Genomic DNA, 19,319 nt, shown 5'->3' on the forward strand with positions numbered 1-19,319 from the left:
GGCCAGACCTTATCGCAATGTCAGTATAGAAACGGGAATTAACAATCATGATATCATTATATCAACTGTGATTACAAAAGATAATAAATCAGTCAAGAAGGCTAGGATAGTGTTTCTGCTGGATAGAGCAGATAATCAGTTATAAACATCTCACTTAGACACTGAATTGGCATCACTTAGTTCCAGTAAGATGGATGTAGAGGAATTATGGGCAAAGTTTAAGCAGACTGTAAATTGTGGTCTGGAGAGTTACATGTCTAGTCATTGGATAATGGATGGAAAAGACCCACCATGACTTAATAACAAAATTCAGTGGATGCTGAGAAAACAGAGACTGTTGCATTCTAGATTCAGAAGGGGACACACAAATGACAACAAGCAAACATTAGTAGAGATTCATGTGTCTGTGAAAAAATCCATGCACAAAACATGCAATAACTAGCACCATCACACCTTAGTAAAAGACCAGGCAGAGAACCTGAGAAAATTCTGGTTGTATGTAAAATTTCTAAGTGGATTCAAGGCTTCCATTCAGTCCCTTGTTGACCATTCTGTGGAGTCAGTTGAAGATTGCAAAACAAAAGCTGAAATTTTAAATTTCACATTTAAGAAATCACTCACACAGAAGAACAATGCAAACATTGGCCCCTTACATAGGTTGCATTTATTGTGAATCTCTCACCCAGTAAAAAGTCTCAAGTGACTGGGAAACAGTGCAGATGACTCCAGTATATAAGAAAGGTAAAAGAACGGACCCTCAAACTTACAGACTAATGTCCCTAACTTATGTTTGCTGCAGAATCCTTGAACATATTCTCATTTTGAATATAATAAACTTTCTTGAGACTAAGAAGCATGGTTTCAGGTACCATCACTTGTGCAAAACTCAGCCTGCCCTTTTCATACATGATATACTGAGAACTATGGATGAAGGGCAACAGGAAGATTCCTTATTCCTAGATTTCTGGAAAGCATTTGACATGGTGCCCCATTGAAGGCTGTTAACAAAGGCATGAGTATATGTAAAAAGTTCACAGATATGTGAGTGCCTCGAAGACTTCTTAAATAGCAGAACCCAGCATGTTGTCCTCGATGGCGAGTGTTCATCAGAGACAAGGGTATCATCAGAAGTGCTGCAGGGAAGCATGATAAGACTGTTTTTCTGATTATGCCATGGTGTATGGTAAGGTGTCAAAGTTGTGTGACTGTAGGAAGATGCAAGATGACATAGACAAAATTTTCAGTTGGTGTGATGATTGGCAGCTAGCCCTAAATGTGGAAAAATGTAAGTTAATGTGGATGAGTAAGAATAACAAACCTCTAATGTTTGAATAGAGTATTACTAGTTTCCTGCTTGACACTGTCAAGTCATTTAAATATCTAGGTGTAACGTTGCAAAGTGATATGAGGTGAACCTAGCATAAGGACACTGTGGTAGGGAAGGCAAATGATCAACTTTGGTTTATTGGGAGAATTTAAGGAAAGAGTGGTTCACTTGTAAAGGAGCCCACATATAGGATGCTGGTGCAACCTATTATTGAGTACTTCTCGAGTATTTGGGATCCGTACCAGGTCAGATTACATCATGGTCAGACAGAGATTCCGAAATCAGATACTGGATTGTAAGGCGTACCCAGGAGCAGATATAGACTCAGATCACAATATAGTAGTGATGAAGAGTAGGCTGAAGTTCAAGACATTAGTCAGAAAGAATCAATACACAAAGAAGTGGGATACGGAAGTACTAAGGAATGACCAGATACGTTTGAAGTTCTCTAACGCTATAGATACAGCAATAAGGAATAGCGCACTAGGCAGTACAGTTGAAGAGGAATGGACATCTCCAAAAAGGGCCATCACACAAGTTGGGAAGGAAAACATAGGTACAAAGAAGGTAGCTGTGAAGAAACCATGGGTAACAGAAGAAATACTTCAGTTGATTGATGAAAGGAGGAAGTACAAACATGTTCTGGGAAAATCAGGAATACAGAAATACAAGTCGCTGAGGAATGAAATAAACAGGAAGTGCAGGGAAGCTAAGACGAAATGGCTGCAGGAAAAATGTGAAGACATCGAAAAAGATATGATTGTCGGAAGGACCGACTCAGCATACAGGAAAGTCAAAACAACCTTTGGTGACATTAAAAGCAATGGTGGTAACATTAAGAGTGCAACGGGAATTCCACTGTTAAATGCAGAGGAGAGAGCAGATAGGTGGAAAGAATACATTGAAAGCCTCTATGAGGGTGAAGATTTGTCTGATGTGATAGAAGAAGAAACAGGAGTCGATTTAGAAGAGATAGGGGATCCAGTATTAGAATTGGAATTTAAAAGAGCTTTGGAGGACTTACGGTCAAATAAGGCAGAAGGGATAGATAACATTCCATCAGAATTTCTAAAATCATTGGGGGAAGTGGCAACAAAACGACTATTCACGTTGGTGTGTAGAATATATGAGTCTGGCAATATACCATCTGACTTTCGGAAAAGCATCATCCACACAATTCCGAAGACGGCAAGAGCTGACAAGTGCGAGAATTATCGCACAATCAGCTTAACAGCTCATGCATCGAAGCTGCTTACAAGAATAATATACAGAAGAATGGAAAAGAAAATTGAGAATGCACTAGGTGACGATCAGTTTGGCTTTAGGAAAAGTAAAGGGACGAGAGAGGCAATTCTGACGTTACGGCTAATAATGGAAGCAAGGCTAAAGAAAAATCAAGACACTTTCATAGGATTTGTCGACCTGGGAAAAGCATTCGACAATATAAAATGGTGCAAGCTGTTTGAGATTCTGAAAAAAGTAGGGGTAAGCTATAGGGAGAGATGGGTCATATACAATATGTACAACAACCAAGAGGGAATAATAAGAGTGGATGATCAAGAACGAAGTGCTCATGTTAAGAAGGGTGTAAGACAAGGCTGTAGCCTTTCACCCCTACTCTTCAATCTGTACATCGAGGAAGCAATGATGGAAATAAAAGAAAGGTTCAGGAGTGGAATTAAAATACAAGGTGAAAGGATATCAATGATACAATTCGCTGATCACATTGCTATCCTGAGTGAAAGTGAAGAAGAATTAAATGATCTGCTGAATGGAATGAACAGTCTAATGAGTACACAGTATGGTTTGAGAGTAAATCCTAGAAAGACGAAGGTAATGAGAAGTAGTAGAAATGAGAACAGTGAGAAACCTAAAATCAGGATTTATGGTCACAAAGTCAATGAAGTCAAAGAATTCTGCTACCTAGTCAGTAAAATAACCAATGATGGGCGGAGCAAGGACGACATCAAAAGCAGACTCGCTATGGCAAAAAAGGCATATCTGGCCAAGAGAAGTCTACTAATATCAAATACCGGCCTTAATTTGAGGAAGAAATTTCTGAGGATGTACGTCTGGAGTACAGCATTGTATGGTAGTGAAACATGGACTGTGCGAAAACCAGAACAGAAGAGAATCGAAGCATTTGACATGTGGTGCTATAGACGAATGTTGAAAATTAGGTGGACTGATAAGGTAAGGAATGAGGAGGTTCTACGCAGAATCGGAGAGGAAAGGAATATGTGGAAAACACTGATAAGGAGAAGGGACAGGATGATAGGACATCTGCTAAGACATGAGGGAATGACTTCCATGGTACTAGAGGGAGCTGTAGAGGACAAAAACTGTGGAGGAAGACAGAGATTGGAATACGCCAAGCAAATAATTGAGGACGTAGGTTGCAAGTGCTACTCTGAGATGAAGAGGTTAGCACAGGAAAGGAATTCGTGGCAGGCCGCATCAAACCAAACATGTAAGTGTTATGGAGATGCTATGGGAACTTAGATGGGAATCCCTGGAGGGAAGGCAATGCTCGTTTTAAGAAACACTATTGAGAAAATTTAGAGAACTGGCATTTGTAGGTGACTGCTGAATGATTCTACTGCCATCAACATACATTGGGCATAAAGACGACAAACATAAGATACAAGGAATTAGGGCTAATACAGAGGAATACAGACAGCTGTTTTCCCCTCTCTCTATTTGCAAGTGGTACAGGAGTGGAAATGACAAGTGGTGGTACAGCATATCCTTTGCCATGCACCATACAGTGTCTTGTAGAGTATCTTTGTAGATGCTGATGTAGATGGAGGAGTAGAATTCTGGAATGTACTCTGAGTTCAGATATAATAAATCTCCTAGAAACTGGAAAGTTTATGTCCATGAATAAGCACTGTTTTAGAAATCATTGATCATGTGAAATTTGGCTTGCCCTTTTCTCACATGATATACTGCAAGCAATGGATGGAGTGCAAAAGCAGATTTCTTATTTCTAGATTTCCAAAAAGTGTTTGACACCATATCCCACTGCAGACTGTTAATGAAAGAATGAGCAAATGGGATATCTTTCCCAGATATAACAGTGGCTCAAAAACTTCTTAAGTAATAGAGCCCAGTAAAGTCCTTGCCAGCGAATGTTCATCATGTATGTGGGTATCATCAGGAATGTCCCAGGGAAGTGTGATAGAATTGCTGTTATTTTCTATATACATAGATGACCTGGTGATCAGGGTGATCAGCAATCTGCAGCAGTTTAATGGTGATGCTGTGGTGTATGAGAAGATGTCAAAAATGAGTGACTGTAAGATGATACAAGATGAGTCAGATAAAATTTATAGTTGGTGTGATGAATGGCAACTAGCTCTAAATGTAGAATAATGTAAATTAATGCTGACATGTGGGGAAAACAAACACATAATGTTTGGACAGAGCACTAGTAATATGCTGTTTGACACAGTCATGTTGTTAAATATCTGGGTGAAACATTGCAGAGCACTATGAAATGTAATGAGCATGTGAGGATTGTGAGAAGGAAGTGAATGGTTGACTTTATTTTATTGAGGAGTCTTAGCAAAGTGTGGTTCATCTGTAAAGGAGACTGCATACAGGACACTAGTGCAACATATTCTTGAGTACTGTGTTAGGGATCCACACCAGATTGGATTAAAAGAAGACATAAAAGTAATTTGAATTGGGGTGATAGATTTGTTGACAGTAAATTCAAACAACAGGAAACTGTTATGGAGATGCTTTGGAAACTCAAATGGGAATCACTGGAGGCAAGGTGACATTCTTTTCAAGAAATGCTATTGACAAAATTTAGAGAACCAGCATGTGAAGCTGATTGCAGAACAATCCTACCACCACCAACACACATTTTGCATCAGAACCACAGAGATAAGTTATGAGAAATTATGGCTGATATGGAGGCATATAGATAGCCGTTTTTCCCTTGTTCTATTTGCAAGTGGAACAGGAAATGAAATGACTAGTAGTGGCACAGGGTAGCCTCCACCATGCACTCTGTGGTGATTTGTGGAGTAATATGTAGATGTAGATGTAGAAAAGAGGAGACAGATGTCTTGTTGTCTTGTTATGTAATATGTTGATGCTCCTGTATTGATCACAGTGGGATGAAATGGATCTCCTCCTTTAAGTTCTTCAGCAGGCCATAAAGTTGTGGTGGAACTGGCACTCATACTCTTAAGCTCTTTTTCAGGGAACTCGCTGGATTTAGGGAGGGTGGATGTCTTCCATTGTATTGTATTCATTTGAATCTTCTGGAGATGACAATATGCTGAGCCCTGCAGTTAAATCATCATCTTGCCAAAATAAGATATTGCAGGAAGGAAAACAGCAGTGTTTCTCTTGTCAGCAGGTAAAATTACTATTTCTGTGTCTTCTCTTTAGGAACAGAGCATGTGTCATTCCTCACAAATGATGTTCCACTCAGGTGTGCGAATCCTAGTTATCACCCTACAAGTCTCTTGCCTTATTTCTTCTATAGCCTCACTGAGAAGTTTCAAGACACCATGCTCAGTGGCCTGGTAAAATTTTTGATGGGCAAATTCTTTGGAGTGGGTGAGAAATTTAGTCCCTGTACCAGCACTGATATTGCAGTGTCACTCAGTGATTTATCTGTGAGATTAAACACAGTGCACCTGCCTAGTTTATCTTTGTTTTATGATTGACATGTAAGGTGATGGAACTTGGAAGTTTGATGCACCATGACCAACTGCTGCATCCAGTTCAGAAGTGACTGCATGGCACTGTCAACACACTTCCAGGAATCCAATGGCAAACTTCACAAGATATTCAAATGAAGTGAAATCATGCTTCTGGAGGGCCTGTTTAGTTCTTACCTTGTATAATGGAAGATCTCACACCAGTGTCCTGCTAGCTCATTGTTCAATTCTCTTAGCAGCCCCAGAATCTATATAATAGGTAATCTTGGTGAATTTTGGTATAGTTTGCTGGTCCAGACATTTCAATAAAAATTTGAGAGTGCAGGACAGTCTATTTCTCTTGCTACAGAGTTTATCAAACTCATGTATTCTGTTGGCCATCTTTTCCCAGTCGAGCTGTTTGAGGCTTTCCCAATGAGATAAATACATGAATGATTCATGGGCTTTGTACTGAATAATGTTATGTAAAGTGTGCAATGTTTCCATGAGACAGCTGCTAATCATTTTGAGGTGCTACTAATGCATTGCTGTTGTTGCTCACCAATTCATGTGCTGGGTTGCAAGAAAAGCTCAGGTGCCAGGGGTGGGGATAAAAAGTCAACTTGCCATGGATCCAACCGAGGACACTGCATATACATACAGGACAGGTGTTGGTGGCCAAGTTAACTGCCCTTTCTTCAATTTGCCATCTCTCTTAACTCACTGCATTTGTTTGACTGTGGCCAACAATGCTTTAGTGTTGCCAGTGCTGGTGCCCATGCTTTGCTGAGTTGACATCCCAAATCTCTGTTAATTAAGTCACCAGTTATGTGTCTTTCAACCATGCTTTTAATTATGGATGCCCAGTACATGGAGACAGACAAGAGTGTCTTTGTTTCTCTGTAGTTCACACCACTTCCCATGTCAAGAGCGTGCAGGTTTTTCTGGTTTACCTAATCTTTTGTGACATCTGTGTTCATCACATCTGTCTTTAAAAGTGCTACACGACTAGGCAATGTAATATTTCACATACTGACATGGGATTTTATGTACTCCTGGTCTCCTTGCACCCAGGTCATATTTAACAGAATGCAGCCTCATCTGCACTTGCACCAACTCTAGCCCTGTAGTTCTTTACTGCATTGGGTCCATGGAATGTGACCACACTTTTCCCACGCTGCATATCCCTAGTCTGCAGATATTTTTCTTGTTGATGAGCACTGGATGTTGACGTCTTTTATTATTCTTCTACAATGATGTTATAGCCTTGTCCCTTGATGCCTGCACTTTGCTAGTTAGCCAGCACATAAATTTGTGAGCCACAACAGCAGTTCATCAATAGCACCAGAAGATGATGAGCAGCTGTTTTTTATATATATTGTGCAGTTTACACAACACCGTCTGACATGACTCAAGCAGTTATTGCATTGGAAAAGCCTCAAACAACATTTATGCTGGTTGTTTACACAGCAGCCTTCAAGCCTGTATGTCCTAAACTTATGATAAATCAACCTACTGTTAGGTTCAAAATCACAGAAAAGATAGATATGTAGTTATGCATATTATCATTCACTGCAAAAATCATCCCTGTAGGAGAAGAAGGAAGGAAAATTGGGTTTCATGTTCTGTTGACAGCAAGTTCGTTAGAGACAGAGCACAAGCTATGATTGATTTTTGAAGATGGGGATAAAAATTTTTTATGCCCTTTTGAAGGAAACAGCCATGCATTTGCCTTGCACAATGTAGGGAAATCACAGAAAACCTATACCTGAATGGTCTGATGCAGATTTTAACCTTGTCCTCCTGAATGTGAGTCCAGTGTGCTAACCACTGCATCATATTGCTCTGTCCATTTAGTAGAGAAAGTTTTAAGTAAAGTAAATTATTTTAAAGATATTTTCTAAATCTTACACCAATTACATGATGACTGAATTATCAAAAAATTGTAGTTACGGAGAAATTTTGTTCGATATAAATCTATGAAATAAGTGGTAATTTGTGGAAATAAGGGGTCAGGGGGAATAAAGAACTAATAGTCTCTGTTGTGCTTGTCTAGCCATTGATAAATGTTTTGAAGTGTGTGCTTAATGGCATTACAGGTTGAACCTTGCAACAAATAATGGGTATGAATGAATTCACATGAAATGCAATGACGTTTTCTGATAAGTACCATTTCCAATATTTATGAGTGGTCATGCTTTGCCTATCCTTGCCTTCTATATTTACAGCCACCTGTTGCGGATAAATCAAAAACAAATCTCAGAGGAGTCAACAGTCCATCAGTCAATATAGGTTCCTTTTGTAGCATTCTATATGCAGTAAGTTTTCTTTTCAAGCAAAATTATTCACAGAATTGCAGCCATAGAATAACTGATTTTTGTAGTATGCATTTTTGGTCATCTCTTCACAAAAAAAAGCTTGATTGCAATTTATTCCCTTCGATTTATGATACCTCATTTTTTATGTTTTTTACCAGTATATTGTACACGTATAGTGTACACTCATGCATCCAGTTATAGGTAAGTGACTTGCACCACACTTTATTGATTCTTAAGAACGAAAAGTGTTCATTGGAGTGTAAGTATAGCAACCATTAGTATGAAGAAGACTGTTAGTGTATATGGAGAGTTAGATGTAGAATAGTAGCATGGAGCTGATGCCTAACAAGAGTAAATGTGGATAAATTAAAATTTTCTATTTTATTTTATTATCTTCATAATACTTGTTTCCTTTTCTCCAACTTCTTTATGTATTTAATCTTCTAAATTTACAGAACCATCTTGTTCTTGTATAGATTCAAATGAATCTATAATTGGAGGTTTTTCATCTAGGTCTTTTACAGGAATATGATGCATACTGCAAGGGGTGGGAGCAGTGGTGGAATATTAATGGGCAATGATATTGCATAGGTTGGCTGGGTGGCAAAATATCACATGGGGAGACTACACAACTTGACAATGCTGCATCTAGCAGCCTGTTATCCTGTCCTGCATAATCACCCCAGTAGGGTCACAGTGGCCAGAGATGACAGTGGCCAAATCCAATCACTAAAAAAGCATCCAACAGGTCAGTGCCTCCTATGTGAGGTGAATAGCAATCTGTTTTAATTATATTGCTATTCCATCTACAATTTTCCAGTGTGTAATGATTTAACATCATCCTGATATCGAACAAGGTAAGAAACAATAAGAATTTGAGAAAGTAGAGTTCCTACATATTATTAATTTGTCATTACTGATAATGTTTTTAAATAAAAGTAAGTAAATAAGAACTACTTGCAAATCTTCATGAATGGAGGGAGTGCCTGATACTAACAAATTGAGTGCAAAGCATAAAATTACTGAAACAGAATGAAATAAGTAAATGGATAGATAAATGAAACAATTGAAAGTCCAGAACCAAAGAAACAAACATAGTATTATCACAAAAGTGGAATAGTATGATACTCTGTGAAACAAATGTACAAAGAAATCCAAATACATAAGGTACATCTAAAACTTAAGCTAAGAACCAGTTTTGATAGCAATTTATGGGAATTTGTGACTTTCCTACTAGCCCAAGACAAACAATATTTGCCCATATTACAATCTATTGAACTGTTGCCCAAAATTTATCACGAGCAGTCTATTAGACAAAGTCATACAAACCTGCTTTCCATAATTTCCAGAATCAGAATATGTTGAATTTCCAAGTAAGTGTCTCAAGTCTGGAGGCAAACATGATGCTAAGTCAGCCAGTGGTGATGAGTATGTTGCTGTTGTACTTGTCAGATCTGTTGTACCAATACCCGTTGTGATTGGCCTCATTCCTGAGCTGCTCACAACACTTGAAGCTGAAAAGATCCACAATCAAATTAACTAGTGAATGCAATATGGTGTTGTCCTCACATATGTTGAAACTTTTTAATGTGTTTTTATTTTCTTCATTGCAAATTTTGTGACTTTTCTGTCTGTAATGAATTTAGATTCATCAAACATTTAAAATTTCTTAATAATGTTGCTCTACGATTTTTGAAAACTATAGTACTTTATAAACAAAGTTATATAATCTAAAACCATAATTACGTACCTATTAGCTGCTTCACATGTCTTATATGCTATACTATGAGTATCTGCTGTTACACATATCATTGTTTGCATTTCTCCAAGTATTTACTTTTATCTTATTCACATCTGAATGCATGGACAAGAAAATAATTAAAACATATTTACAGAATGAGATTTTCACTCTGTAGCGGAGTGTGTGCTGATATGAAACTTCCTGGCAGATTAAAACTGTGTGCCCAACCGAGACTCGAACTCGGGACCTTTGCCTTTCGCGGGCAAGTGCTCTACCATCTGAGCTACCGAAGCATGACTCACGCCCGGTACTCACAGCTTTACTTCTGTCAGTATCTCGTCTCCTACCTTCCAAACTTTACAGAAGCTCTTCTGCGAATCTTGCAGAACTAGCACTCCTGAAAGAAAGGATATAGCAGAGACATGGCTTAGCCACAGCCTGGGGGATGTTTCAAGAATGAGATTTTCACGCTGCAGTGGAGTGTGCGCTGATATGAAACTTCCTGGCAGATTAAAACTGTGTGCCCAACTGAGACTCGAACTCGGGACCTTTGCCTTTCGCGGGCAAGTGCTCTACCATCTGAGCTACCGAAGCACGACTCATGCCCGCTACTCACAGCTTTACTTCTGCCAGTATCTCGTCTCCTACCTTCCAAACTTTACAGAAGCTCTTTTGCGAACCTTGCAGAACTAGCACTCCTGAAAGAAAGGATATAGCAGAGACATGGCTTAGCCACAGCCTGGGGGATGTTTCCAGAATGAGATTTTTACTCTGCAGCGGAGTGTGCGCTGATATGAAACTTCCTGGCAGATTAAAACTGTGTGCCCGACCGAGACTCGAACTCAGGACCTTTGCCTTTCGCGGGCAAGTGCTCTACCATCTGAGCTACCGAAGCATGACTCACGCCCGGTACTCACAGCTTTACTTCTGCCAGTATCTCGTCTCCTACCTTCCAAACTTTACAGAAGAGCTTCTGGCAGAAGTAAAGCTGTGAGTACCGGGGGTGAGTCGTGCTTCGGTAGCTCAGATGGTAGAGCACTTGCCTGCGAAAGGCAAAGGTCCCGAGTTCGAGTCTCAGTCGGGCACACAGTTTTAATCTGCCAGGAAGTTTCAAACATATCTACGTTTTTGTTCTTGCAACAGGTCCACTATTATTAAACTACAGCAAACGTGTAAATAATTCTGTCACTACTGTCTCTATATAACTGCTTGAATGAAGATTTATGAATGTTTTGGGAGTGGTGTAACAGTAGGAAAACTGAAGAATTCAATATAACCTGCTGTACTTTGTGAACTAAACAAGCTGCAATATATGGAAATATGAGAGGTAATCTAAAGAAGAAAGTGTATTCTTTAATAAGTTACAGTGAGAAAGGATGATTTTGTTTGGTAACAAATTCTTTAAAGTGCACAAACTATTGTGATAAAAATAAGACTGGATAAAGGGACCACTTATTAACAGAATAAATACTTAAATTATGAAAATATGTGTCATATGTGTCACATATTCAAATAACATTAGAGGGAAAATACACAAGCTATTTTACAAATGCTGATATGTGTAAATGAACTCATAGACTTTGAGCATTGCTTTACGAGTTGAATAATGAAATACATCAAAACAGGCCCAAAAACATGAATAATGAATTGTCTTACAAAAGGCTTGTGACTGTTCTGAAAAATGTGACTATTTCTCACACATGGATCAATGGGTTTCTGCAGTTTACACATCATCATGAACAGTAAGTTACTGTTTCAGCAAAATATATATATACGTTGATGCTCTTCTATTAGTAGAAACTCATCAAGAAGTAAATGTAAAGTATCTTAATATGAAGACGCACAAGATGGTGACAAATTTCTTAGGATATTTTTTTTTTTTTTTTTTTTTTTTTTTTACAAGTTGATAAAAACGCCATATCACATATGTTTCAGCTGTCTGGTGAGCTACAGTGTATGTGTGATGGAAGTGAGACAACTATATCAAGCCAAGAAAAGGGACATTGACTTTTCAACATAATGGAAACACTGGAGATCACCTTCTGGTTGAAGGAAGATAATGGTAATAGTGAATGACATCAATTTATTGTTAGATGCCAGAAAATACAGATACTTTCATGGACTGCCACATCTCAGAAAAATCAATACATCATATCATCATAGGTCCCTCAAGTCACCAGAGTCAAGTAAGTACAGTAATCATTTTAGGAGGCTACACCGGTTAAGAAAGAGGAAGAAACTTTATACTTTAAGGAATATCTTCTCCAAGGCAAGCTGTTTGTGGCTTATCAGCTCATTTGGCTATTAACCAGAAATAATTTCATATGTTTAAAGTTTTCTTGCTGCTCAGTCAGGTCTTACTTGACATCACTTAACCCTTAAGCAGTCACGCAGGGTGTTCAGAGCACCCCAGTCATCCTTATCAATGGATTATTACATAATGAATAGAAGTATAACGTCATGTTCTTTAGTACCTTTCTAGGACATAATATGAAACCTTTGAGTAACAATAGAAACTACAATGGAAGCGCAAGTTCCAAGAAAACATGCAACGATGTGCCTTGGGGTGTTGTCTGCACCCTGCACGACTCTTTATGTTGCAGTGCTGAGAGAAAGCGTACAGTTGTGTTCTGCAGCAACTGCTTGTATTTTATTGCTCTCTGCAGTTAGAACAGCTATGGATCATTACAAAATACAACAAGAAAGAGTGCAGAAGCTTCTGGAAGAGGTCTTAGATAAAACTTTTGAAGGAGGAGAAGAGGAAGAGGAGGAAACAGACAGTTGTGGAGTTCTCTCTCATCACAGTGGCACCTAAACGCAGGATGAAGACAACCTGGAAGTGGAACTACAAATAAGTGCAACAGATAATGAAAGCAAGTATGATTTTTTATTGGAAAGGATACGGTTACAAAATGGATGAAAAGTTGTCCTAGTTGTAACATAAGAACTAGAAGTGTAGACCACATTATTCATCTTCCTGGTGTGAAAGCTATCGCAAAATCTGCAAAAACTGCTGTGAACTGTTTTTCAATATTTATAAATGACATAATAATTAGAATGACTACCTCATGCACAAATATTATCAATGAGGTTATGGTGCTTTTGTTTGTTATTGCATTGTTTGCGATTCGATGATATTCGAGACAGACCATGGCTAAGAGAACTTCATCGCCTAGCTGCATTCGGAGAAGTATTTGAATTATTAATGACAGACTGTGTCAGTAATTATACTGTGTCTGAATATACAACAGTGGACGAACAACTGGTTGCATTTAGAGGCAAATACAGTTTCCAACAGTATATAGCAAGCAAACCTGCAAAATATGGTTTGAAAATTTTCAGCTTGTGTGAAGCAAGAACATGGTATACTTTGAGGATAGAAATCTATGTTGGGAAACAGCCAGAGGGTCCCTTTGCATCATCAAAGTAGCCTAAGGAGATAGTAAATAGACTTGTATGTCCTATCGAAGGTACAGGATGCAATATGACACTAGAAAAATGGTTTTGTTCCATATCACTGGCTGAAGAGCTCCTGAGAAAGAAACTTTCAGTAGTAGGAACTCTTTGAAACAATAAGTGGGAGCTTCCTCTAGACATTGTTTGCATGATAGGTCGTGAACTTAGAAGCAGTCTTTTTGGATTCAGAAAGGATATCACCATAGTTTCATATGTGCCAAAGAAGGGCAAAAACGTTATTCTCCTTTCATCTTTGTATCATGATGGTGCCATTGACACTAATACTGTGGAGGAGAAGAAACCAGAAATTATAACAATTTACAAAAAGACCAAAACAGGTGTGGACACAATGGATGAAATGTGAGCTACTTATGCAACCTCAAGAAAAACTAGATGCTGGCCACTTGCCCTGTTTTTCCAAATGACTAACATTGCTTGCACTAACACCTTCATCATACATGCAAATAATAACAATGAGAGGATTTCCCAAAGAATGTTTTTACATGATGTTGGAAGGTCATTTGTAAAATGGTTCAAATGGCTCTGAGCACTGAAGGACTTAACATATGAGGTCATTAGTCCCATAGAACTTAGAACTACTTAAACCTAACTGACCTAAGGACATCACACACATCCATGCCCGAGGCAGGGTTCAAACCTGCGACTGTAGCGGTCGCGCGGTTCGAGACTGAAGCGCCTAGAACCTCTCGGCCCTAGTGGCCAGTAGAACCTCTCGGCCCTAGTGGCCAGCAGTCATTAGCAAATCCCATAGTGTGCAAGAGATCAGCCACTCACTCCCTGCCTAAACAAGTTAGATTGAAAGCTGCAAAAATGGCAGGAATTGAAGACATCAACAATACACCACCCTCTGAACAAAGAGTACTTAACCCCAGGCACTGCACAGTTTGTTTTCGGAGTAAAGATATAAAAGTTAAATCACACTGTGCTCGATGTTTGAAAGTTATGTGTGTGAAGCACATGAGAAATGTGTGTGAAAAGTGTTACGCTAACACACCTCTTGCAGCCAGTGATAGTGACTCATTTCATAAAATGTTTGTGTGAGTTGACAGAACAAATGTTTAATTGTATGTATAATGTCTTATACCAGTAACACAGTATGAAGCATAACAGAAATAAATAATTAAACAAAATATTGTAAGAAAATGAGAATTATTGCATATGTTTCAAATAACACAATTTAATACTAAAGTAATATTACATAAAATGATAATGTACCAGGATATAACATTCTACATAGCCATTTGTCAAGTAAACATATTCATATCAGTGATATGCTGCACAACAATGTCATTATAGCCACTTTTATTTGGGGTGTTAGCAACACCCCACGTGACTATTAACGTTATGAAAAACCGCGTGACCACATAAGGGTTAACCTCAATTTCTAGTTTGTTCAGAGTAGTTTGTATTCCATATTACACTGTATGTTCCTTGTAACTGGCTAGGTTAAATGTTCTTGTGACTGCAGGTAGGCAGCAGTATTCCATCTCCAATAGACACTCCATCTCTAAAGTCACGGAGATACTGGTCTTCTTGTAGGCCAGCAAATCATCGTCCTAACCCTACAGTCTGGTTGGACAGACATAAAGAAAAGTTGCAACATTAATTGCTTACAGTGTGGACACACGTATATTATGTGAGCTATATATATATATATATATATATATATATATATATATATATATATATATATTTTTTTTTTTTTTAAGGGTACAATTTTAAGCATTAACATTTTACAGTTCACACCAAGACTGCAAGAATATTTTCCATGTTTCAGGTATCCTTGAGAATCCTCAGATCTTGGAAGACATTTTGTATATGCAGTATGTTGCTTTATGAGTTATTTACCAGGTTTTTCTAAGAATATTCACTTTCTTATTAATTTGTTGAAGGTCACAAAACGTAAGTGTTGTATACAGAAATGTCTAAACTGCTGTAAAACATGATCATTGGCCAGTGATTTATTTTTGTTTGCATGGATAAGCACTTATTAGTTGATAGAGTGGGCCAACAGTCTATTTAGTAATCCCTTTTGTAATCCAACATCATTTCTAGCTTTTTGTCATCTCTGTTGCTGATATGAACATTGGTATGCATCATACTCATAAATATTACATTTTTGTTTCTCTTTAGTATGCAATTGACAGCACTCATATTATTTTTGAAGTAAGATGTTGACCTATAAAAGTTCCTGTTGGTTATTTGCTGTGAAAGTTCTGGTTCATTTCTCCAAATAAATCCTAGTAGTGCCACTTTTCATTTTAGCAGTTGCTGCCTAAAATCATAAGGTTACATGCAAAACTCTTTAATTCACTGACAAGATCAAGTGCAAACCTCAGACCTTGGTTTTTCCTATTGCTCATTTTGTTACTTTGCTCAATAAATTTGTGCTTTCAGTTCACACAATGTTTTCACTGCTCATTTACTTGTAATATACTGTCTGAAGGGACATCGGCCTTGAAACCCTAGCAACTGTTCATTGACAGTCCTGTTGGCTCCAGGATTACATAACTTGAAAATTAATTTTCTCAATGTTTCTCAGACGTTATGACTTACAGCACATGTGCCAGTATATTGAATTTTTTCTCTGTTTTATTTTTTTATCAAATTACAAAACATGTAATATTTAACTAAATATTTCTAGTGGCGTTGTCACCCAACTTGCTTCCTTCTTTCAAAAACTTTTCGTTGACATGCTATACAGTCCACATACATCAACAAATAAAAACCCTAAATTTGCTTGAAATGGAATATGGCTAATATTTACCCATTGTTGACCACAAATTCACTCACTTTAATACTTTTCATCTTAATAATTTTTAATTCTGTAAAAGATGACTTCAAATTAACATTTTATGTCAGTTATTCTGGTTGCTGCATACCTTATATTTCCACATGTGTTTCTGATGATGCTGGCTACAGAGAGATCACTCTGTGGTAGTATCATACATCACTGCCATTTTCTAGTATGATTTACCGAGTGAATAGTTTATGCATTGTTCACAGAACATTGATAGTAAGAGTAATCAGAATCTTCACTTTAGAACCATTACTCCATATAATCTTCACATTTAGAAACTGAATTGTCAGAATCTGAAGCATTTACAATCAGTTCTACCTCAGGATCAATTAGTACTTTGTTCACCATGGTGAGTGTTCACAAACTAAGTTACAACTTTACAGCAAAACTGCTTTTCACCGGTGTCTACTGTCAAAGTCAACAATATGTGTTGACAGGTGTTTCCAGTGACTGGCTTTCTTGGTAATAATATGAGCCAAAATTTAACATATCACTTACCACTTTCATGCTTAATAACAACACTGGAACAGGTATACCAATTATAGGCATCTCACTAGTGGGTAACACCATCATTATCTTCATTGGATAATTCTGTGAACTTACAGTAAACTGAGGGGAGCACAGGCTTGTGCACAACACTGTGGTATGGCCAGACATGAAGAATGCTTACTCAAATTGATAATTTCTCATAGATATTGGTTTTTCATGGATACAAAGCTTTCCTCATTCTCATTTGCTACTGGTACTGGTAAGTATCAGTCAGATTAATGTCTCATCGACATGAGAGGAAGGATGGATAGAAAAATAGGGTTCCACATGTAATTAATAATGACACTTCATAAGTAGCAGACGTTAGATTAGAAAAGGATAAGAAAGCAAGATACCTCTATCTTTTTCAAAGGAACCCACACACCTTAAGAAATTAAGGAAAATATGGGAAATGTAACATATGGATGGTCAAGTGAGGATCTGGGCTGCACACCTACATGTGAGTCCAGGTCATTAATTACTGTACCATTTTACTTAGTTCCACAGACATGAGTTTAATTACCACAGACTTACTAAACTCTACTCAAAGCAATCTGTTAAAAGTCATGGATCAAAACTGTTCCCAAACTTTATTGTTTTCTGTAGGAATTCATGACAAAGTAAAACACTATGACAAATTAGTCACCGTTATCAAGATAAAAAGAGGACCTTCAGGTTAGTATGGATGTATCTTTAACCTAAATACTTGTTAGTTTATTTGGTATGACACACCACTGGCCAAAGCTTGAAATAACTGAGTTGTGCAAGAGTTTCTTGATGTTCCTTCATCAAAATCTTATTAGAAATAACATAACTCTGCAGGAGAAGTGCTTACCATCTAACACAAAGTTGTGCTAAATTTTGTTGTTTCAAATTCATGGTAAGCTAAAATAACAATTACCTTGCAATAAACCCAGTGCTGATCCAGGTCGTGGGATAGGATCAACCCCAAGAGCAATTTTTCGAAGGTTAGTTTCGCTAGCACTTGGTCTGGCTAACATCAGATTTGATGTCCTTGGTAGCAGTCCATCAAGAGAAGTCTGTCGCAAGGGTGAAAAGGACCTGTTCAATTGAACACAGATTATGGTGTCATAAAATATTTAAAAATGAAAAATGTCAATAATTACTTATGTATAGATATGCATATAAATATCCTATGATCTACTTAATATAAGCTACTTCACAGAGGCAAACTGATGAAATTGTTGAAAGTAAAGTCTACTCTGGAACTAATATTAAGTCATATTTATTTTGAGAATACAAAAAATGATTTTTGTTCTTTGTTTTCTAATGTCTACTTAGTGAACTGCATGTTTTAATGTAATTAAAGGGCTTTCTTCTAGATAAATGAAACCTTGATTTTTGAACACATAATTTATTGATAAATATGTGTGCATAAGCTTTCCTTGAAGATAGTGCATTCAGAAGAATTCTGTCATTTAACTCCTGTGAAGAGTGTTTAACTCTCTGAGAATCTGAGAACCAAGAAACCTTGTTAACTGACAGTTTAGTTTGATACAATGTGTACTTCACAAAATGTAATAGAAAAAGTGAGCTAATATTAAGATCTTCTCCTCGTTTTTGTTATACTTTTGTGGCTCAGTGGGCCAGAGGGTAAATGACATCCTAAAGATGCTATAGTTTGTTATATCCCCTGTTGATCCTAGTCTATTTTCTTATCACTTCTTCACCTGTGGTAATGTGTCATTAATGTGAAAAATTGGAAGTTGGAGAATGGTTTTGAAGCCATGTAATCTAGAAATAAGCTAGTTCAAAGGCTGGAGGAAGGCAGGAAGCCATACCACAACCAGTAGGACCATACCTCCTGGTAAGATGAGGACAGCTTAGGATGATAATGAAACAGTGTTATTTGCTATTCATCAATCTCCATTTCATGTCTTTGTGGCAAATGTCATTTTCTGTGGCAGTCTGCACCAAAACCCAGTAAAATCATTTCAGTTGATTTAATCTACAGAGTACAGCAAGTTTCATTCATAACCATTATTTTACATCATCTAGTAATATGTACCATCTTTGCGTCCTGTCATCTGTTCAGTAAACTTCATAAGCTCCAGTTCCTTTTCTTAGATAACACTAGTAATACTTACACAATTTATTTTCCTTACTGCATTCAGTTTTTTAACAGTAAAGTATTTTACATGTTTGAACCTAATATTATTGATGTAATTTGTATGGCTTGATGCCAAAGACCCAATAGCAGAAAGGGAAGGGGAAGGGGAAGGGGAAGGGGAAGGGAAACGGTGGAAGGGGGGAAGGGGGGAAGAGGGGAAGGGGAAGGGGAATGGGAGAAAGTGGGAAAGGGAGAAAGGGGGTAAGTTGGGGAGTGGGGAGTGGTGAGAGGAGAGGGGGAAGGGGGAAGGAGGAAGGGGGAACAGGCCAGGGGAAGGGTTAAGGGGGCAAGGGGAATAAAGATAATTTTAAGACCTGGTGTTTTCTCAGCAACTAA

At 37.8% G+C, this 19,319-nt stretch overlaps 1 protein-coding gene across 1 annotated transcript in view; it reads right to left on the reverse strand.

Annotated features, from left to right (window-relative positions):
* The window catches only part of LOC124723098 (histone-lysine N-methyltransferase 2D-like), a gene marked incomplete at its 5' end in the record, with an annotated part of 207,295 nt that overhangs the window by 132,915 nt on the left and 55,061 nt on the right, over nucleotides 1–19,319 (reverse strand). The window contains 2 exons of the mRNA XM_047248276.1: nucleotides 9,636–9,820; nucleotides 17,754–17,916. Of these exons, the coding sequence (XP_047104232.1) occupies nucleotides 9,636–9,820; nucleotides 17,754–17,916 (348 nt within the window). The remainder of the gene's footprint in view (nucleotides 1–9,635; nucleotides 9,821–17,753; nucleotides 17,917–19,319) is intronic.

This window comes from Schistocerca piceifrons, chromosome X (assembly GCF_021461385.2).
Source record: "Schistocerca piceifrons isolate TAMUIC-IGC-003096 chromosome X, iqSchPice1.1, whole genome shotgun sequence".
Classification (NCBI taxonomy): domain Eukaryota; kingdom Metazoa; phylum Arthropoda; class Insecta; order Orthoptera; family Acrididae; genus Schistocerca; species Schistocerca piceifrons.